At 45.4% G+C, this 22,714-nt stretch overlaps 1 protein-coding gene across 3 annotated transcripts in view; it reads right to left on the bottom strand.

Annotated features, from left to right (window-relative positions):
• TMEM63C (transmembrane protein 63C) overlaps positions 1-22,714 on the bottom strand; it is an 88,299-nt gene that overhangs the window by 20,204 nt on the left and 45,381 nt on the right. For 2 of the 3 annotated variants that reach the window (XM_077323319.1, XM_077323320.1), the window contains exons 3-12: positions 18,230-18,472; positions 16,592-16,671; positions 15,961-15,993; positions 10,594-10,681; positions 9,705-9,742; positions 8,602-8,744; positions 5,830-5,881; positions 4,561-4,669; positions 1,673-1,746; positions 240-320 (exon numbers count right to left, since the gene is read on the bottom strand). In XM_077323319.1, the coding sequence (XP_077179434.1) occupies positions 240-320; positions 1,673-1,746; positions 4,561-4,669; positions 5,830-5,881; positions 8,602-8,744; positions 9,705-9,742; positions 10,594-10,681; positions 15,961-15,993; positions 16,592-16,671; positions 18,230-18,427 (896 nt within the window). In that variant the 5' untranslated portion in view covers positions 18,428-18,472. The remainder of the gene's footprint in view (positions 1-239; positions 321-1,672; positions 1,747-4,560; positions 4,670-5,829; positions 5,882-8,601; positions 8,745-9,704; positions 9,743-10,593; positions 10,682-15,960; positions 15,994-16,591; positions 16,672-18,229; positions 18,473-22,714) is intronic. The other variant, XM_077323321.1, reaches the window with a different exon arrangement.

The raw sequence follows: 22,714 nt of genomic DNA, 5'->3' as shown, positions 1-22,714 counted from the left end.
TCAGCATCTGAGAGTCTGTATCAGGCAAAGAGTGGCTGAGATTTGAGTCAGAAAGGTCAGGTTTCAACTAAATTTTAAAAAATCTCACAAGGCATCTGAAGGAACACCTATAAGAGGAGAACCTTCCAAATGCTCTTTACTGCTACCAAGGGAAGATGTTCTGCAGAGAGGCACTAGCACTGTTCCTGCATACAGGATGCACATCACATTCCAAAAAGTTTGTAACGATGCAAACCCACCTCTCTGAGTCCAGCTTCATTAGTTTGCGAACATCGGAGCAGAACTGGACGCCAGTCACTGTGCAGCTAGGATAAGCCTCACTGTAGGAAGAGATGAGCAGGATTTGGGATTGGTTTATAAACCCATCTGGAAGGGACTCAACATTTCAACGCCCCTGACTCCCAACAGGAAGCTACAGGAAGGATGTTGCCAGGGAAGACAGCATATATGGGTTACGCCCTCTGCAACACTTTTCAACTGTGCCTCATTTATTTATTTAAATATTTTTATGCCTGTTTGCTCCCCTGTTGTGATCGAAAGAAGCTTACAACGCTGATCTCCCATCCTTTGCATTATCCTCACAATAGCAACCCTGTGAGGTAAGTTAGGCTAAGAGAGACAGCATCTGGCCCATCATCACCCAGCAGTGCATGGGACCTCAACCTGCGACTCCCACCCTCCAGTCCAGCACCCTACAACACACTGGCCCTACTGTGCCAACAATCCCTTCTTTAATTACTTTAAAGTAACTCCTCACACCCTAATGCTTAATAATATGTAGCATTTATATGTAGTATACATAAACATACTATATTCAGCGTTCAGCGTACTTCACACACACATTATTCTGTTGCCATCCTTACAACAGCTTCAGGAAGGTAGGACTGTTTTGTTCTCTCCATATTGCGGCAAGACATGGCCTTGTCTAAGGCCTCCTAGTGAGTTGAAGGCAGTGGTGAGATTTGAACCAGGCTCCTAAGCCTAACCCGTGGCCATATAACTCACATGCCAGGAACTGTTCGATGAAATGGGTGAAATCAATGTTTCAGTCACAGCAAAGGACAAAATAGAAAAAAGTGCAAAAGAGCGACTTCTTTGGCATGCTTCATACTTAGCCTGCTCCAATCGGAGCTGGTGGTGTTCGGGTCAGACCCATTCACGTATTTATTACTGGGAAATGCGGCCATTTTTACTTATCATTATTTCACAAAATTCATATCCCGCCTTTCCACCCTCACAATGGCCATCAAGGGGGCCAGCACCGTAAAACGTACCTGATAAAAGTACTTTTAAAAGCCATTAAAATCCCCCCCCAAATCCCCACACGTCCATAAATAAATAACACAACTAAAAAAACATATGAAAACAGAAAACAGCAATTAAAACACTAATCAGGAAGGAGGGATCACTGAGGGAACTGGCAGCAGAAGGTGGCAGCAGAAGGGGGACAGAGGAATGTCCCTGAGGGAAGAGTTTGAGAGCTTTGGGGCCCCACCTAAGAAGGCCTTCTCCTGGGTTACCATCCCCCTATATATTTCACAATTTAAGCTCTAGAATCCCTTGTGCCCTTAAAAAAAGAACTTGTGACTGTGCCTTCAGTAATCGACTAGCAGCTGGACTAGAAAGGGAAGGAAACAAGGACATGTTCTGAGGCGAGGGGGGATGTACTTACTGGAAGTGTTTGATGACAAGGGATGGGTCGGTGATCTCTTTTGGAATCCCAGTTACCATCAATGTCCGGGCCACCTGAGGAAGGACAAAGAGAAGCCACTTGACACGGAGGAACCTAAAAGCAGCAGGGCTCAGGATATACTGCACAAGCAGGATGTCTAGAACCCTGCACTGACAAATCCCGGATCTGGAAATGGACACATCGTTGCCAGAGGAACACAACTCTAGATTCGGAATAAATGATGGATCGTTTCCTACATTTGGCATTCATTTAATCATATATCATTTTTCTCTGTGTTGACATGATGTATTTGGAAGCGGGCTGGGACCCACCGTTCATACCAGGGTGGAGCAGGAGTGCAATAATAGAATAGAGAAAAATTGGCAGGGATTGGAGGTCTCTGGGGAATATTTGGGGAGGATGTGAAGAATAAGCCCCAGGCCCTGTATCCCCCCCTCCGCAAAAAACAATCAAACAAACACCACTATGCTTTGCTAAAGTCCCAATTCACATTAAATTACTTGGAAATCAGTGGGACTTTTAACACCTCTGTATGGTCACGGGTTACAACAATCCTTCAACATGCCTCATTTTCTCTGGATTTCAGTCTAAACAGGCAATGGAAACTGGGTACATATCTTCAACAAAAACAATCTGATGAAATGAGGTCAAGAAATGTCACTTTTTGATCTAGTAATACTCAGATGATCGAGGTTCTGTAGAAAAGAACTGCTGTTTAAAAGTGTTGCTTGGAATTTTAAAAATGTGATAAGAGCCTTGCAGAACCCCCAGTACCCTGCATTCCTGAGGTTTCCTGCATCTGTTGAGGCACTCTGCTGGTGTGATCAAAACAGAGAATGGGGGAAATTGGGTGGCTTTCCCTACTGTTGCCAGGCATTCAACTGGAGACGCTGCCTGTTATCTTGAGAATGTGGAGGCAGCAAGAGTGAGAGAACATGCAGCTATTTCCTTCTCAGTCGCCCCTGGATTTCCTCTCCCACACCAGCCAAGGAGCACAACTAGTCCTCCTCTCTGCTGTCGAACTCTTAGGGGCTTTCCGCACCAGGATCTTTGTAGCAAATTGGTTGCTGAATGAAAAATCGCCATTTAAAATAGTGGAATTCGTCGTTATGCATACCTGCCTTTGTAGTGGAAGCCAGTTGCGTTTTGTAGCGTTTCCCACAGGCTTCCAGTCTCGGCAAAAATCGCTAGAAAGGAAGCGCTCTTGCCAAGCTCGTCCCGCCCCTGGCCGTCAAGCAGCCAATGGGCAGCCGTTAGCATGCTCCCAAACAGCCCCTTTCCCTTTAAGAAAGTTAAAAAAAAAAACACACCCATTGCAACGAATCTGTGTTGATTCGTTGCAACGGAGAGACCCATCCAGCTGCCCGGTGTGTTTGAGCTGTCGTTTGATCGTTGCCGCGCTCCCTCCGAGTGAAAAAAAAAATCCCCCCCCCCTCACGGGCCCGATTTTCGGCCGAAAACAGTTTAAAAAATAAAGGGAAAATACATCAGCAAACGGGCTTCTCTGTTGTTTGTGTCCAAAGTGTTGTTTGTGCTTAGTGACTCTGGGGAGGGACTGAAGCCGGGGAAGCCTCTAAACAGAAAGAGGCTCGCTGGTGCGTTTATCCCCGCTCGCTCGGAGAAAAAAAAATGGCGATCGCTTCGCCGGAAGATCAGAGGAGAGAGCCAGGGGGAGGGACTTTGTAGAAACCGCAACAATGTTAACGCACAGGTCTTTTTCGCTAGTGTTGCAGATTGGTTGCAGGAGTGTATCGCTTTCCGGAGGGTGAATCCACTTTTGGGGATTTCCCTGAAAGCGCTACAAGGAAGCGCTTTTTGCAGATTGGTTTCAGGTGTGTGGCAGATTGTCAACGACGTTGTGCATAACGGCAAATCAATAGCGTTTTCAATTGGCAACCATTGTGCGATTTTGAAGGCGTGCGAAAAGCCCCCTAGTGATGGGCTTGGACTGCAAAAGAACACCCGGCAAACCTCTTGTTGGTGTTTAAGAGGCTACTGGACTTGAATCTGGCAACCCTAGATTTTGGTATATAAAATTCAGTTGCACCAGAGCTACAGTGTTTGAATCCTCCCCTCTTCTTGGGAGAAGGTCTGAATAGACCCATGATTTGGAAAAAAAAACAAAACAATGGATGCAAAGAGGTAAGTCTTGTCGAAACTATGCAGGTATGAAGGACCCTCAAAGGATTTCTAATTCTTGATCCACAGTTTTAATTCAGGAACTATTCAAGTGTCTCAGTGGTCACTGGGACTCGATTCTGGATTCCGATTCTCAGCTGGTTGGGATGGATTGAAATTAATTCCCCCCTTTTAAAAAGCCGTTAGGAAGAAATCTACTTCCCATGTTCAGGTGTTTCAGGATTTAACATATGAGTCGTTCATACATGATACTTCTATTGTGTGACAAGGCTTCTCTCCTTGATCATCAGAGCAACCCAATGAATTCTTCCTATTGGATGGATCAAGGGCTGAAGCTGAGGGTGCCTTTATTAGTCTGTTCTTGCTTCCTGTATTGGGTCTGGAGAGGGAGCTTCTCTCCTTGCTGCCATGATGAGAAATTCAAGCTTATTCACGTCCGTGTGGGCAGAGCTGGGCAAACCCCCTATCTGGCCATCACATGGAAACAAGCACTGAGGTTGGCGATAGGATACCATTAAAGATCTGAAGCTGCCTTCTGAGACTGAGACCTCTCTAAGGTTGCCAAGTATGTCCAAGAATAAACTGGGGTTGCAAGCCACTTCTCCTGGAGCAATCCTGGACGACCCGCAGCTGAACTTAGTTTGGCTACTAACAACAATCAAAACTGACCGGAGGCTCTTTGAAAGAGCAGAACGGGAGGGAGAGAAGAGGGGGATCTGCCACCTTACCTTCTCATTCTCCTTGTAGTCAAGCTGGATGGAGTGATGAGCCATGCAGAGGATGGTTATGATGAAATAGAGAAGGGCAAAGATGCTGTGCAGCCACAAGAGTCGGTCACTGCAGGAGGCAAAGAAAAGAGATTTGTCATCCATGAAAGGAAGGGACCTTGTCTGCCAGATAAGGGTACAACCATCATTTCCCTCTACATCACGGTATCATAATTCTATGGTAGAAGATCTAACCCAGAAGGACCCTGAAGGTGTGTATGCTATTATACCACTGCTGAAAAAGCTCACACAGAGCAGGCATTTAAGTAAAATGTTCACTTCAGTTCAGTGGTTGCCTGAGTCTATCTCTACACTGTAGGGCAGGGATTCCCAACCAGGGGTCTGGAGGGGTTCCGGAGGGGGTCCCCAGCCTTTCCCTACTGCCTAAATGGACTTGGCCACAAGCTAGGGAACCTGCCACCTCCAGCCAGAGGACTCAGTGGGTAGGCCATGGGTGTAAAAGTCAAGGGGGGGAGGGTTGGTTGTGATGTGGTATGGGGGGGGGGGTCTGGGCTGTCTTCTCAGCTCCTGCTCTTCTTTCTGGTCTACATGAGGCAGAACCATCATAGTAGAGTAGTAGTACTACTAGTAGTTAGTAGTCGTAGTAATGGCAAGGGGCAGGATAGAGAAAAGTGAAGGGTACAGCTGGTTATGCCACTTCCAGGGGGCGTGGCAGGGATGTGTGGCCAACTGACGTCATTTCTGGGGGTCCTTAAAGCCTGAAAATTTATTTCAGGGGCTCCTCCACAGTCAGAAGGTTGAAAAAGGCTGCTGTAGGATAATCGCACAATGGATTTTGTGCATGGATGTGGCCCATACAGCATCCTGCAAATAAGCATAACAATGTTGAAAAACAGTATAGTGCAGTGAACAGCGGCCTCAGAACTGTTCATACCTGGTCATAGCAATTCCACTAATAATTCCTGCAGGAAGAAATGCTAATTGTTTCAATAGTCCCCTCTCTCTGCATCCTTGCCCTTTGGGGGCTTGGAAGGAGAAAAGAATCCTTTGATTATTTACCGCTGAATCTTGCAGCTCATACCTACTTGCATAGCAAATGTGAACACACACACAAACAAAAACATACAAATGGATTGTAGTGGGAACAAGGTATCTTTCTAAGTCAGCCTGAAAATGAGTTCTCCCGGTATACAAATTTGCCTTGTTCACTACCAGCAACCATTACTATGAGCTTCAAAGGTAGCAGATCAGAGGGCTGGAAATACATACTCTTTTGGAACATTGGCAATTGTGGTTCGGCCAAAATTAGCTGGATGCTTCCCTGAAAGAAAAATCAGATACTGGTAAGAACACTTTAGCAGAATATTTATATATTTATTTACTTCATTTATACTTCATAGAATCATAGAGTTGGGACCTCTTAGGTCATCTAGTCCAACCCCCTGCACTATGCAGGACACTCACAACCCTATCACTCATCCACTGTAACCTGCCACCCCCTTGAACCTCACAGAATCAGTCTCTCCGTCAGATGGCTATCCAGCCTCTGTTTTAAAATTTCCACAGATTAAGAACCCACCACCTCCCGAGGAAGCCTGTTCCACTGAGAAACTGCTCTAACTGTCAGGGATGAAATTCATTTTTCTCTCCAATAGGAAGTCAAAGTGGTTTACAAAATGTTTAAAGCTTGCAATTTCTCATTTTGCATTTAATATTACAGGTAGACAAATTATAACATTTTATGCATTTAATATACTAGAAACTCAACCATTGAAGAAGAAGAAGAAGAAGAAGAAGAAGAAGAGTTGGTTCTTATATGCTGCTTTTCCCTACCCGAAGGAGGCTCAAAGCGGCTTACAGTCACCTTCCCTTTCCTCTCCCCACAACAGACACCCTGTGGGGTGGGTGAGGCTGAGAGAGCCCTGATATCACTGCTCGGTCAGAACAGTTTTATCAGTGCTGTGGCGAGCCCAAGGTCACCCAGCTGGTTGCATGTGGGGGAGCGCAGAATTGAACCCGGCATGCCAGATTAGAAGTCCACACTCCTAACCACTACACCAAACTGGCTCTCATTGGAATAACTAACATGCTTTAATCAACTACTCATTAATAAATTAATCTGGAGATGGTCTTTTGGAGGCCTACGGCCTGTATCTAGTCTCTGAAGAAATCTGTTCTGATTCTCCAGTGGCCTTACCCAATTTAAATCAAGATGTGGCCGACCCTTTTTGTTCACAGTCTTAACACTTAAGGGAATTTTTAATATGTCACACATGCTTGTTATTTTATCCTTTTCTCATTTGCATTCTGGAAAGGCAAAGAACCTGACTCTTGAAGCGACCTTTCCGGAAGCATGTTTGTTCTTCATCACTTCAATTACTGAAGTCATACCATAAGAGTTTGTAAGCACCACATCTGTGAAGCCCTCTCAGTGGAAACGGGATTGTCTGTTCCCAGAGCTAGTGTTTTAAGAAGCCAGTCAGCTCTGATTGAGTCATTTATTAACTCTACAGAAGCTGCACATTGATAAAAATTCAATACAGGCATTGGTTTGAGGAACCATTGTGTGGCTTACAATATTTTTTTTTTAAAAGAGCTACCACTCAGTAGGAAGGAAATGCCATCTTTAATATTTGCCATTTGGTACCGATCGCAATAATGCACAAGGTCCAAACTAGACTCACTGATGGAGCAATCAATGCTTAGACTGATCATGGGAACAATCCTGAGAAGGCCTATTCAGAAGGAATTCCCATTTTATTCAACGAGGCTCATTCCCCCATCCCTTCCCTCCAGAAACCCACTAAGATCCCTGGACCTGTTTGATTTATTATTATGTTATACTATTACCGGTTATATCAGTTAATAATATGATATGAATATTATAGTTATTATATGTATGGTTCTATGTATAATTTCAGTTTTGTGTAAACCGCCCTGAGCCTTCGGGTAGCGGATAAAATAAAGGAGTAAGGGCTCCGTTGGCGAGCCCTGTCCGGGATGAGGAAGGGTGTCGATAGGCCCCTTCCCCCGGACTGACAATCTGGCCCCGGCCCCAGAGGAGTGAGACTGGTTGACCTGTCGTGCCTACCTGGCCCTCCCAATATCACCTGCTCACTCTGCACAGGGGTGGAAGGGCAGGAAAGGAGACTGATGACTCTGCTAGCAAGGTCTGACCATATGACACTCTTGCATGCCCAGTACTCAAGAAGGGTCACAATTGGCAGGCTCAGGGGACTCCCTGTCCATCACCTCAATGGAATCATCTGCCAACATGTGCCCAGCCCCCATCCAAGTTTCACAGCTGACAACTAGAACTGGTGATTCTGGCTCGCTGGTCTCTTATTGGGCCATTCATCCTCCTCCTGCTCCTCCTATCCTCCCCTTGCTCCTCCTCTTCCTCCCCAGCACAAATTTTGACTTGTCACTTGGTACATGTCCATGCCTACTTAGGACTGCAGCTTAAATCACCTGGCATGTATATTACCTTAGGCTGGAGAAACTTTCTTCAGCCTAAAGAGATATTTTTTTCCTACAGCCAAAATCGTGAAGACTGTCTAGAGTCAGAAAGCACTCATACCTCTAGGAACTATAATTTGAAGGAAATGTACTTAATTCTCACATTAGATATTATATGTATTATGCTGAACATTTACTTCAACCCAACTAATTTTGCAACCAAAACAAAATGTGCTCTTTTTATCATTTGTGCTATGAATTATCCAAGGACAAAACTTCTCTGGGCCAGATGCCTAACTGACTTCCAGATGTTTCCTCTCTTCTGAACTTTACTGAGAACTCTCTTGACCTCTCTCAGCTACCCACCCCCATCCCCAAAAACATACCTTTGGCAATTTTCCAATTTCCTCAGCATGGCTACTCATTAGTAGGAGAGTTTCTCTGGAATGCCTTGGGAACCTTCACATCCAGTTCGAGATCACTAACACTTCCCAGCAGTTATCACAATTGTCCACCCAACAGATTACAGGATTCTGTGTCCTGCTTCCCGGGAGTTACCAAGCGAATAAGAATATCACGTACCCAGGAGGTCTCCAGAGAAATTGACAGGGAGGATAACTGCCACAGAGAGCACACAGATGATCATAAGCAGCACCAGTATGTGCCGTTGGAAGGAGAGGTAGGTGGTGGCATCGATTCCACATTTGCTTTGAATTTCCTCATCCCTTATGGTTGTGTGGAGAGATGAAGGTGTGTCATTAGAATCACAGATGATCACCCATTTCCCCCTTTCTTTTTCTGAGAAAATACACTGTCAAACCATGGCGACTAGATTCTCAGTCCCCCACGCATACAAGGGCAAAACAGTTCTTTATTGAGATATTCTGACAGTAGTCTCACAACTGCATTTTATCTGGTGTGATGGCTTTTCTGATTTGAAGAAGTATTTTATATCCTGCTTTTCACTACCTGAAGGAACCCCGAATGGCTCACAAACACCTTTCTCATTCTCTCCCATCCTTTGAGATGGGTGAGGTAGAGTGACCCCTGACAGAATTGCTCTGCAAGAACAGCTCTAACAGGACTGCGACTAGCCTGAGGTCACCCAGTTGGCTGCATGTGAGTGGAGAATCAAACCTGGTCCTCCAGTTTAGAGTTTGCCACTTTAATCACTAAGAGCCTCTTGTGGCACAGAGTGGTAAGGCAGCCGTCTGAAAGCTTTGCCCATGAGGCTGGGAGTTCAATCCCAGCAGCCGGCTCAAGGTTGACTCAGCCTTCCATCCTTCCGAGGTCGGTAAAATGAGTACCCAGCTTGCTGCTGGGGGGTAAACGGTAATGACTGGGGAAGGCACTGGCAAACCACCCCGTATTGAGTCTGCCATGAAAACGCTAGAGGGCGTCACCCCAAGGGTCAGACATGACTCAGTGCTTGCACAGGGGATACCTTTACCTTTACTTTACTTTAATCACTACACCATGCTGGCTCTGTATAAGTGTGTTTGTGCCAGCCAGAACCACATCATGTGTAGCCTTCCTGATACACTATTGTGATGTGGTGTTAAATGGACAATCCATGACAACTGAAGGGTAAGAATCTATAGTAGAATCTAGTACAAAAATCTCATTTCATCTTCTCCCCCCCCCTACTAAATAAGTCAGTGATTTTCACTGAATAACATACTCACTTCATCTGGTAAATGGACAGGAGCCAGGAGCAGAATCCCTAGAAAGATACAGAAGGAAAAGGAAGAATCAACCACAGGGCAAACACCTGTCTGGAAATGGCTGCTTCCATCTTTGTGAAGTTAAGCCCACATCTGCCCACCTACAGGGATAAGCCTTTTCAGGGCAAAAGTAAACTAAGAAGAGGATAAACCAGTGTCTAGAAGCAAAAAGGCCCAGCAGAGGACTTATGCCATGGTATTATTTTACAGTTAATATTAATTAGCTTTTCGGAGGAATCTGAAAAGCGGGATGGCTCTAATTCTATATCTTGCTAGAACACCAGAGGACAGACTGCCACACAACTGCATTTTGACTTTCCATTCATTTCCACTCCCGTATCTAGTACTAGCCACTGTCCAAGGTGTCTGCAGGAGTGAAGATGGCAGGTCTTATTCAGAGATGGTCTCGTTAACCCGATGCTGCAGTTGTCTCAGGAAACGGCAGCACACAGGTTAGTGGCTGTGATGGGCAAGTAATGGATATGATTGGAGCATTATGATCACCTTGCCTCTCTCTGCCTCTGGCCTTATCTGCATTGTTGTATGAAAGATAATTGGGCTACAAAGTAAGGATGATAGGCTACTTCTCCCTAAATAATACTGGCCTGGATAGGAAAGCCTTCTTTCCCCTTGCACTCCTCTTTATCCACTGCAGAGGTGGTCCTCCATTGCGGAGCACATTCCTCTCACACTGGGTATTTTTGGTGCTTTTAGAGGGACCATCTCTACAACGGGCAAAAAAGCATGCCGGTGGAAAGGAAGTACAAGATCCAGGCCATCAGCAATGATCCCCCTTTAATATCTGACTGTCCCAAGGTCTATATTACTAGAAATTTCCACTGAAACTCACCACATCTTTATTATCTGCATCCAGGGGACTGGTCTCCGAAGGCAATTTCTCTTTTTCACTTTGCTCCCCATAGAAGAGTGATGTCAGGCTTTGCGTGTGTCGGGACAGAGGAAGTACATACGGGAAGAAGCAGGAAAGAGGGACGAGAAGAGGGATTTGGAAGGTTTGATTTAACGGTAGGTTTTCAGGAAGAGGAAAGGAAGAAGGAAAACATGATTCTGATCAGAACAAATTTAAGTGCCTAGTTCGTCTTGCAATTATCCAAGTCCCTAGGAAAGGCGACAGGCCTACAGACAGACAGGTGAGGAAGGCAAATGAAGAAGAATCAGAACTTTCTACATAAAGCAATTACACACCAAGGATGTTTTGATATTCGTGAAAGCCTACAGGAAACTGGTGGCTCTTCTTCCTCTATGCATGGCATAGTTATTTCCAGAATAACTATGTAGTTAGTTGCATTATTCTAAAGGGAATGGAATCAAGGGGTGGGGAGCCTCCCTAACAGTTTACAGCAAATTAATCTTCATGAATGAGAAACACCAGAATTATGCATGCATCATTGCTCTTAAGTGGATGGAAAAGAAAGCTGCTTTCATATGCCTCATAGTCCAATTAATGCTGATTCCTTGCAAGAGAGACTCCTGCTCTGAATGGAGTGGGGGTTAGTGGAAATTTCTGTAGGTGGGATCTATACCTATAGAATCTGTTCTTACAGGCATGAGTTGTATGAAGTAACAGAAATCTTCGCAGGGTTACTCCTGAGTGTCCCATCCTCGAGGGAACAGCTGAGGCTTGGTGACAGAGGATGTGCTTTGCGTGTAGAAGGTCCCAGGTTCTAACCTTGGTCCTCCAGTTAAAAGGATCAGGCAGCAGGTGATGTGAAAGACTTTAACTGAGACTCTGAAAAGCCAGTCAGGGTAGACCACAGTGAACAAGACAGACTGGAAGGATGTAAGAAGAACCCTGTTGGATCAGACCAATGGCCCATCTAGCCCAGCATCCTGTCTCACACAGTGGCCACCCAGTCCCCCTGGATGGCCAATGACAGGGCACAGAGGTGAGGTCTCCCCCAGATGTTGCCTCCTGGCTCTGGGATTCAGAAGTTTAGTCTCTGAATATGGAGATTCCTTTCCGTCACCATGGCTACTAGCTGATCCTGCATGAATCAATCCCTTTTAAAATTGTTGATTCCTGTGGCCATCACTACATACTCTGGCAGCAAATCCCAGAGTTTAATTCTATGTAAAGTAGTATTTTCTTCTGTCTGTCCTGAACCTACTGCCCATCAGACTTATTGGTTGCCCTGTAGTATTTTAAGAGGGGGAGAAAAAATTATCTCTGTCAACTTTCTCCACCCCATGCCTAATTTTCTACACTTCTACCATGTGCCCCCCCCCCCAGTCATCTCCTCTCTAAACTGAAAAGTCCTGGATGCTTCAGCCTTTCCTCAGAGGGAAGCTGTTCCAACCCCCTGATCATCTTGGTTCCCCTCCTCTGTACTTTTCCCAGCTCTGCAATGTCCTTTTTGACATAACAGTATTCCAAATCAGGCTGTACCACAGATCTATACATTATTGGCTGTTTTATTCTCAATCTTTCCCCTAATAATCCCTCACATAGAGTTTGCCTTTTTTACCATTGCAGCATACTGGGTTGAACTTGAAACTTTAACTGAACTATCCACTATGACTCCAAGATTCTTTCTCCTCTCAGTCTCAGAAAGTTCAGACCCCATTTCCCTGTGCTTGAGGCTGGGATTTCTTTGTCCCAATGGTCTGACTTAGTGAAAGGTCCATTACATCTGCCACAGCTGCAGCTCTTTTTCTCAGCCATGGGCCCTGTTCTCAGGAACACCCACCCAGAAGGGAACAGGATTCCCGTGTTAGCACAGTATGAGGCCTTCTAAGAGGTTTTTAGAGCAACTGGTCTGTCCTTAAGAATGTGGTGAAGTATATAAGTGGCCTTAAATCACTGCTGAACAGTGGGAACAGTGGAACACAAACATTTCAATTAATAGCAAATAACCTGAGGCATTACAAGTATGATAACTTGACCAATGTTTGACAAAACAACTGACCAGGTATTTTTTGACCAGCCACACCCTTCACTAACAGGGCTGTTCTGGGTTCAAAGCATGTGCTCTGTGACCTTTCCCCCAATGCTCTGTCTTCTCAGTTCAACAATTACAGAAGACTTGCTATTGTTCCATGGTTACATCACATGACGTCAATCGTCTGGCACTGTGCCACTTGTTTGTAAAACCAGGACAGAAAAAGCTTTATGAATATTCCTTAGAAATATTCCTTAGACAAGAAATCTGAGCCACAGGGATGATTCTGTGTGTGTGTGTGTAACTTCCTGAGGCTTTTGACTAGAAACGTTTGCTATTACTGAAATATGAACTAAGAGGTTTGACCACAGCAAACGATGGAATGACAAGAGCCAGAAAAGCGGGTAGAGCTTTTAAAAAAATACATGGATGTTTAAAACAGGCTCCGTGATTCATTCTAATAAGCTGTTCAGACAGTGAGCCTGTAAGGAGAAAGAAATACCTTGTAAAATACAGAATGCGTGGTTTTGTATGTCTTTCTATGGCTTTGACTGAGATTAGAGAGTGTTTCCTCTGATTAGTCCCTGGCCCCAGAGGAGTGAGACTGGCCTCAACCACGGCTAGGACTTTCTCAGCCCTGGCCCTAGCCTGGTGGAATGCTCTGCCGGCTGAAATCTGGGCCCTCAGGGCCCTGATCAGTTCTGCAGGGCTTGTAAGACAAAGTTACTCCGTCAGGTCCATGACTGAGGCTAAGAAGACCCTCAACATCCATCGGCTGGCCTCCCCAGGAGAAAATCTTAGAAGAAATATAATCCAGCATGGGAAGAGGCATCTCCCGCAAAAGGGCACCCTCCAATAATAGTAGTAACACTAATGTCACTATTCGATAAGTAATGCTTCTATTAGTGAGCGGCGGGAGGAACTGCTGGAACTGTTTTAATGTAAATTATGGTTTTTAAATTTAATGTTTTATGACTGATGTTACCCACCCTCAGCCTTGTGAGAAGAGTGGGGAAGAAAAATCAAGGTTATTATTGTTTATTTATTATTATTTGGCCATAATTATACCTCCCTTCCCTGTACTCTGAATCAAAAGGGTTCTGAGGATCTCTCTCCTGACATGGATGGCAGCTCCATCATTTCTGCAAACAGAAGTATTGCTGTCCGGGGAGTACAACCTCTCATGGCAACCTAAAAGTGTCCCCCAAATGCTGATTCTTAATTCGAAAAAGCATGTTGCTACCTGATCCACTGCAAGAAACTTTGGAGTTTCTACAAATAGGAATCTAGAATTTGGTGAGTTCAGGGACTTGTCGGGAAAGCAGCTCCACGTGCTTGGGTAAAACTCCAGTCACTGACAGCCAGGGCACGTGCTTCGAGGGGGGTCAGTTCAGGTAGAAGAGGGGCCATTTTGAATAAGCCCCTGGGCCTGTGCAACTGTGCATGGGTAAACACATCTGCCTAGCCAGCATCATGTTTAAACCTCCACCTTGCTCATTGTTGTTGTTGTTAGGTGCGAAGTCGTGTCCGACCCATTGCGACCCCATGGACAATGATCCTCCAGGCCTTCCTGTCCTCTACCATGCCCTGGAGTCCATTTAAGTTTGCACCTACTGCTTCAGTGACTCCATCCAGCCACCTCATTCTCTGTCGTCCCCTTCTTCTTTTGCCCTCGATCACTCCCAGCATTAGGCTCTTCTCCAGGGAGTCCTTCCTTCTCATGAGGTGGCCAAAGTATTTGAGTTTCATCTTCAGGATCTGGCCTTCTAAGGAGCAGTCAGGGCTGATCTCCTCTAGGACTGACCGGTTTGTTCGCCTTGAAGTCCAAGGGACTTGCAAGAGTCTTCTCAGGCACCAGAGTTCCAAAGCCTCAATTCTTTGACGCTCGACCTTCCTTATGGTCCAACTTTCGCAGCCATACATTGCAACTGGGAATACCATAGCCTTGATTAGACGCACTTTTGTTGACAGGGTGATGTCTCTGCTTTTTAGGATGCTGTCTAGATTTGCCATAGCTTTCCTCCCCAGGAGCAAGCGTCTTTTAATTTCTTTCTCACCTTGCTCACGGTTGGCTTAAAGTACTTTGCAGAAAGGCCACAGTCAATGTTTGCAATCATTCTTACTGAGACCCCATAGTTCACAGTTCAAGAGCCTTGGAGAGTTGTGAAGTGGCTTTGGCTCCTCTGCCTGGCTTGCAGAAAGTCTCAAGTCCAGTCCTTGGTACCTCCAGTTAAAATGACCAGGTAGGAGGTGATGTGAAAGATCTCTGCCTGAGAGCCAGTCTGAGCAGACACCAGTGACCTTGATGGACCAAGGGCCTGATTCAGTAGAAGGCAGCCTCAGGTATTTGAAGAGCCTGACAACAGAGGGAAATTCTGGAAGAGACCTATCTCTTTTGGCATTAACATCTAAGAGAGGGATAAATGAAACCCAGAGCCAAATAGCAACAAGCGACAGACTACAAAGTAGTAATAATCTCATGCACCATGGGGCTGCTGGCTCAAATTTGCAACAGGAGTTGCTTTAGAGCTGTGCTGTCAGAAATAAGCAATGCCTGTTATTTTCTATGGAACTGTCTTCTGGAGCAAGACAGGACATCATCAGGGGTTCTCAAGCAATCCTTTGTCAGTGTGAGTCAGTAATCAATATTTACAGGATTGGATGTTGACTGTAAACTCTTGTTTCCCGAACATGACCCAGTGTTTCTGAAAGGAAACACGAACTAAAAGAACGCCCTTCAAAACCCTTCACCATCAGAGAGCCAAAGCCACAGAGCGTAAGGAGGAAGACAAGAAGTTATTGTCAGGAAGCTGCTCCACGTGCCCTGCAGGTCACTTCTTGTGAAGGAAAGAAAGGCCACTGCAAAACTGGGGGTGGAGCTTCATGGCTCCTGGATGCAGGCAGAACAGGGCAAGGTCTTCTGATTCAAAGCTACCCCACCGCTTCTCAGGAGTTCACCAATGAAAACTCCTCTGCCATTCTGCCATCATTCTTCTACATAAATAATAACAACAGATCGCCCCCTGAGAACTTTCCTCATCTCACCTCCCCGCCCCCCACCCCGTGAATGCAAATCACCCACTGAAAGTTTATAAAAGGGGGGATACCCCTTTCCTGGCCAAGGATTTTCTTTTCACCTTAACAAGTTCAGGAAAAAGGTGAGGAAATTGGGGGGGACGGACGGACGGACACAGTTACTCTTCTGTGATGGGATCCAAATCCCAACCCTCTCTTACAAGCAGTGGCGATTCTTTCTCTTACACAAGAGTTGACATCTCACCAACACCGCCATTCCCACGTCACCCTTTTATCATTACTCGTAGGAATTCCATGTGCTTGGAGGGAAACGGCTGGTTTGAAAAGAAATGAGGGTTGGGGCATGGAAGAGAGAGAATTAGAGCCAACCAATAACGGCAATACGAACACTTCTTAGCATTCATACAGTGCTTTAAAGGAATTCAAAGTGCTTCATGCGCATTGCCAAATAAGGTAAGTTCCTAAGGTGGAACTACTTTGAACTTGACTAATCTTGAACACTTCCTCTGCATTTTGAAGCATGTGTTTTTTTAGGGCAGAGAATATTTGTGAAAACTGCCTCCAATGCACATCTGTCTTCACCCTAAGTAATCCTTACACCAACATACAATGAATGTTAATTTTATAACTCTCACATGTTTTCCTGAATTTACCTGAGATTATAAGCATTAGGACACTGTTGGTTATTGTCTTAAATGGATTCCTCGGGAGCCCATGTGTATTTTTACGTTCTGTATCATGAGGTGCCACTGCATGTAAAGGTATGCAATTTCTGGCATGCAGGTGGCAATTGGGCCATCGCTATCTTGCTTTGGGGCTATTGCAAGGATTGCAATAGCTCCCCCCCTCCACCTCTTGGTTCAGAAAACTGCTCCATTATGCCCCCAGCCCCTCTGTCCAATAAGACCTTACCTGTCATTATCCACCAGCAAAGCCAGGCGCCCGTAGTCCCAAGCAGCTTTCCGAAGGCAGGAGAAGACCAAGAGGAGGAACTGCAGACAGGAAAGAGAAATCCTCAGGTATTACAAGACAACTTGTTTAAACCTCTTTCCCTAGTCTTTGTGCAAACAGACGCCACTGTACCAGGTGATCTCGTTGATACAGGCTGAACCGCACAAGACAATTTTTGGACAGCCAATTCTTGGGTTCCACCTGCCCATCTCTCGTACCTTCAAGGCACTCATTGTGCTATTCGGGACTCGGATTTGTGCAGCTCCCCAAAGGGGAATAGCGCTTCCACCAAGTTTGTTGCAGGTTGGGCAAACAGCGTGGGGGTAAAGGCAAAATCCCCTTCTCTCCCCCCCCCCCCATGCCATGGTCCTAACTGCAATCGAGACTTTGCATGCTCAGGAATGGAGTTCCCAGTAGTGCCATTTGTAGCTGATGGCACGAGACTCAGATCTGGGTTATCTGACTCTCCCCAAACCCCAAAAATGTCTCATGTAGTTCAGACCTAATATATGGCAACTAGGAAATAAAAGAATAGGGATAACAGGATTACACATCCACATTTGTTAGCATCTACATGTTTCTACAGCAAATGTGTATTCCTGATTTTGCATTTGCAGGACTCATATGTATATGGGGGTGTCAGGAAGAAAGGGTGTATCACCTTTCTTATGCCCAATGATTTTCACTGAAAAAGCAGATGTCCCAAGCAGTTGCCCAGTGCCCCACCCTGGCAAGATGGGCTTCCCTGGAACTGGGTAGGTAAAAGGGTAAAAACCATCCAGAGAGGGAGCTGCCAATCCGGCAAAGTGGTAGATGGGAGAGGGAAGGGTGAAACGCTCTCTGCTCACCAGGTCTCACCAATAACATAGCACACAGCTCTGGCCAAACTTTTAGCATACACAAGCATCCTTGGTAGCTGCACAAACTGAACTTTGCAAACTGGTAGAACAAAGTTTGAGTCCAGTGGCACCTTTGGAACCAACAAAGTTTTATTCGGGGTATAAGTTTTCTATTTGCAAATGGCTGTCAGGCCAACAGCAATTACAGATATAATTGTTTGGATGCAACAGGCCAGGCACTGGCTAAGTCAATTTCTGGTGATGATCAAATGACAAAATTACATTGCAGATGTTCCCCCTGCCCTCTCCCAGCTTTTAAGACATCAAAAGTCGCATCTTTTCGGGCAGGCTAATATTAGTCTGTAAGAGGTTTTATTTTAGCTGTTTAAAAAATTCTCCTTTAAGACCCCCCCCCCCCAACCAATTCTCACTTCTTTGCATTTACTTTTTGTATATACATCCAGATGGATTGTGATACTAGGAGCATCAAGATGAAGAAACAAAGCGCTTCCAGAGTGTTACGTTCACTCCCCATTACAATCCTTCTGCTCAGACACTCAGCCACACTTGCATGCAGGCTCAACATACTTTGCACTAGGGATGCTCCCTTCCCTCTGGATCTGAGACACCCTGACATCAATCCCCCTTCATAGCTAGTTACTGCTGATACTATGCCCAGTTGCACATGGAGCACTGTGGGGAGGTGGGTAATAATTAAATGGACAGTAATGACCTATTGTTTTGGCCCAGCACCACTCACCAGCCAGAGGATGAAGTTGAGAGCAAGCACCGTGGGTACCCCACCGAAGGGCAGCCCTTGCAACACCGTGCTATGTGAGCGGGCGCTGAAGCACTGCTGTTCTGTGCTATTGCTCGGGGCATCCAGGAGTGTGAAGACATTCAGGGAGATGGGGCCCCCGCCCCCGGACACAGGATCGTCTATGAATATGCCGTCCATTGATGATGCCGGTGGTCTTCTTGAGGGTCTTACTCTATAAAATACCTGAGAAAAGAGAGGGGCAGAATGGAAGGGAACTGAAAAAGCTCAAGCCAAGAAGAAGAGTTAGTTTTATACTCCGCTTTTCACTACCTGTCTCAAAGCGGCTTATAATCGCCTTCCTTTCCTTGCCCCACAACGCACACCCAGTGAGGTAGGTGGAGCTGAGAGAACTCCGAGAGAAACTGCTCTGTGAGAACAGCTCTATCAGGACTGTGAATAGCTCAAGGTCACCCAGTTGGCTACATGTTGGAGCAGCAAGGAATCAATCTGTCTTGCCAGATTAGAAGCTGCCGCTCTTAACCACTACACCAAGACTATAGCCATTCTTATTCCAGCACTCATTTTGGGCAGCAGAAAATGATGCAAAGTTGGAAGAAGAGAGCGAGAAAAGCTCAGTGCATAAATATCAAGAAACAATATCTAGCCAGCCACACCAGTCTGCTGCTGTTCAAGTTTGCCAGTACCAAGAGGCTTTTAGTACGACCGAACACTGAATTACTCAGGCTGGATCAGGTGCCCCCTTTCCAGTGGGCAAAATCTGACCCTGCCTATGCACAGGGCCTGCCTGATGAAGTTAAGGAGGCTCCCATTCTCTAGGCTTTCTGCAAATTACACATTGTTGTTGTTATGTGCGAAGTCGTGTCCGACCCATCGCGACCCCATGGACAATGATCCTCCAGGCTTTCTTGTCCTCTACCATTCCCCGGAGTCCATTTAAGTTTGCACCTACTGCTTCAGTGACTCCATCCAGCCACCTCATTCTCTGTCGTCCCCTTCTTCTTTTGCCCTCGATCGCTCCCAGCATTAGGCTCTTCTCCAGGGAGTCCTTCCTTCTCATGAGGTGGCCAAAGTATTTGAGTTTCGTCTTCAGGATCTGGCCTTCTAAAGAGCAGTCAGGGCTGATCTCCTCTAGGACTGACCGGTTTGTTCGCCTTGCAGTCCAAGGGACTCGCAAGAGTCTTCTCCAGCACCAGAGTTCAAAAGCCTCAATTCTTTGACGCTCGGCCTTCCTTATGGTCCAACTTTCGCAGCCATACATTGCAACTGGGAAGACCATAGCCTTGACTAAACGCACTTTTGTTGGCAGGGTGATGTCTCTGCTTTTTAGGATGCTGTCTAGATTTGCCATAGCTTTCCTCCCCAGGAGCAAGCGTCTTTTAATTTCTTTGCTGCAGTCCCCATCTGTAGTGATCTTGGAGCCCAGGAAAATAAAATCTGTCACTATCTCCATTTCTTCCCCATCTATTTGCCAGGAATTGAGAGGGCCGGATGCCATGATCTTTGTTTTCTTGATGTTGAGTTTCAAGCCAACCTTTGCACTCTCCTCCTTCACCCGCATCAACAGGCTCTTTAGTTCCTCTTCACTTTCTGCCATTAGAGTGGTATCATCTGCATATCTGAGGTTGTTGATATTTCTCCCTGCAATCTTGATCCCAATTTGTGACTCCTCTAATCCCGCATTTCTCATGATGTGCTCTGCATACAAGTTAAATAGGCAAGGCGACAGTATACAGCCTTGCCGAACTCCTTTCTCAATTTTGAACCAGTCAGTGATTCCATGTTCAGTTCTCACTGTTGCTTCTTGACCTGCATATAAATTTCTCAAGAGACAAATAAGATGCTCTGGTATTCCCATCTCTTTAAGAACTTGCCACAATTTGTTGTGCTCCACACAATCAAAGGCTTTAGCATAGTCAATGAAGCAGAAGTAGACGTTCTTCTGGTACTCCCTAGCTTTCTCCATGATCCAGCGTATGTTGGCAATTTGATCTCTAGTTCCTCTGCCTCTTCGAAATCCTGCCTGTACTTCTGGAAGTTCTCGGTCCACATATTGCTGGAGCCTAGCTTGTAGGATTTTGAGCATAACTTTGCTAGCATGAGAAATTAGTGCAATGGTGCGGTAGTTTGAACATTCTTTGGCATTGCCCTTCTTTGGGATTGGAATGTAAACTGACCTTTTCCAATCCTGTGGCCATTGTTGAGTTTTCCAAATTTGCTGGCATATTGAGTGTAGCACTTTTACTGCATCGTCCTTTAAGGATTTTGAATAGTTCAACTGGAATGCTGTCACCACCACTAGCTTTATTGTTGCTCAGACTTCCTAAGGCCCATTTGACTTCACATTCCAGGATGTCTGGCTCCAGGTCAGTAACTACCCCAGTGTGGTCATCAGGGATGTTAAGCTCGCTCTTGTATAGTTGTTCTGTATAATTTTGCCACCTTTGTTTAATCTCTTCTGCTTCTGTGAGGTCCCTACCATTTTGGTCCCTTATCATACCCAACTTTGCATGAAACGTTCTCTTCATATCTCCAATTTTCTTGAAAAGATCTCTGGTCCTCCCCATTCTATTGTTTTCTTCTATTTGTTTGCACTGTTCATTTAAAAAGGCATTCTTATCTCTTCTAGCTTTTCTCTGGAACTCTGCATTCAATTGGGTGTATCTTTCTCTTTCTCTCTTGCCTTTCACTTCCCTTCTCTCCTTAGCTATTTGTAAAGCTTCCTCAGACAGCCATTTTGATTTCTTGCATTTCTTTTTCTTTGGGATTGTTTTAGTTGCTACCTCTTGTACAATGTTGCGAACCTCCGTCCATAGTTCTTCAGGCACTCTGTCTATCAAATCTAATTCCTTAAATCTATTTGTCACCTCTACTGTGTATTCGTCGGGGATATGATTTAGTTCATACCTGAGTGGCCTAGTGCTTTTCCCTACTTTCTTCAATTTAAGCCTAAATTTTGCAACAAGAAGCTCATGATCTGAACCACAATCAGCTCCTGGTCTTGTTTTTATTGACTGGATAGAACTTTTCCATCTTTGGCTGCAGAGCACATAGTCAATCTGATTTCTGTGTTGACCGTCTGGTGATGTCCATGTGTAGAGTCGTCTCTTGGGTTGCTGGAAAAGAGTGTTTGCTATGACCATTGTATTCTCTTGACAAAATTCTACCAGCCTGTGCCCTGCTTCATTTTGTACTCCAAGGCCAAACTTGCCTGTTATCCCGGTTATCTTTTGGCTTCCTACTTTAGCATTCCAATCCCCCATGATGATAAGCACATCATTTTTTGGCATTGCTTCTAGAAGGTGTTGTAGGGCTTCATAGAACTGATCAACTTCATCCTCTTCAGCAGCAGTGGTTGGGGCATAGACCTGGATCACTGTGATGTTGAATGGTTTGCCTTGGATTCGAACTGAGATCATTCTGTCATTTTGGGGATTGTATCCCAAGACTGCTTTTCCTACTCTCTTATTGATTATGAAGGCTACTCCATTTCTTCTGCGAGATTCTTGTCCACAGTAGTATACCTGATGGTCATCTGAATTAAATTCACCCATTCCTGTCCATTTTAGTTCACTGATTCCTAAAATGTCGATGTTCAGTCTTGTCATTTCTTGTTTGACCACGTCCAGCTTGCCTTGATTCATGGATCTCACGTTCCAGGTTCCTATGGAATAAAAATCTTTACAGCATCGGACTGTCTTTTCGCCACCAGTTACTTCCACAACTGAGCGTCCTTTCGGCTTTGGCCCAGTCGCTTCATTCATTCTGGCGCTACTCGTACTAGCCGTCTGCTCATCCCCAGTAGCATATTGGACACCTTCCGACCTGAGGGGCTCATCTTCCGGCGTCATATCGTTATGCCTATTGGAACTGTCCATAGAGTTTTCATGGCAAAGATACTGGAGTGGTTTGCCATTTCCTTCTCCAGTGGATCACCTTTTGTCAGAACTCTCAGCTATGACCTGTCCGTCTTGGGTGACCCTGCACGGTATAGCTCATAGCTTCACTGAACTACACAAGCCCCCTTGCCACAACAAGGCAGCGATCCTTGAAGGGGGAAATTACACATAGCCAAATTATTCAAGAGGGTTTTTTTTAATGTCCTGACTGATGGCCCAACTCTGCAATTCATGCACTGTTTGATGCTATGTAAATTACTTCAGCTTTGTTTCAGTTTGGTTTCTGCTCTGTTATCGGACTTCTGCAATCCAAAGCTTTGTTGGGTCATTTACCAGATGTCCAATTCTTGTTGATGTAAGCTGTCTCGTGCTGTCTAAATCCACACTGTGTCTCAGTGAGAAACACAGACTAACAAGACTAATTACTTACCCAAATAAGTAAAATAAATAAATAAAACCAGCAAGGCAGCTTTGATCTATCAGACCTCTACAGGCTCCCTTGGCCGTCACTACTACTCAGAAAGACACAACGATTCTAGCTGCAGGGAACTCATGGCATTCACACACC

The sequence above is a fragment of the Paroedura picta genome, chromosome 2 (genome assembly GCF_049243985.1).
Source record: "Paroedura picta isolate Pp20150507F chromosome 2, Ppicta_v3.0, whole genome shotgun sequence".
In the NCBI taxonomy this organism is placed as follows: Eukaryota; Metazoa; Chordata; class Lepidosauria; order Squamata; family Gekkonidae; genus Paroedura; species Paroedura picta.
The sequence above is the reverse complement of the archived record's forward strand: the minus strand, read 5'-3'. Positions and strand labels throughout refer to the sequence as shown.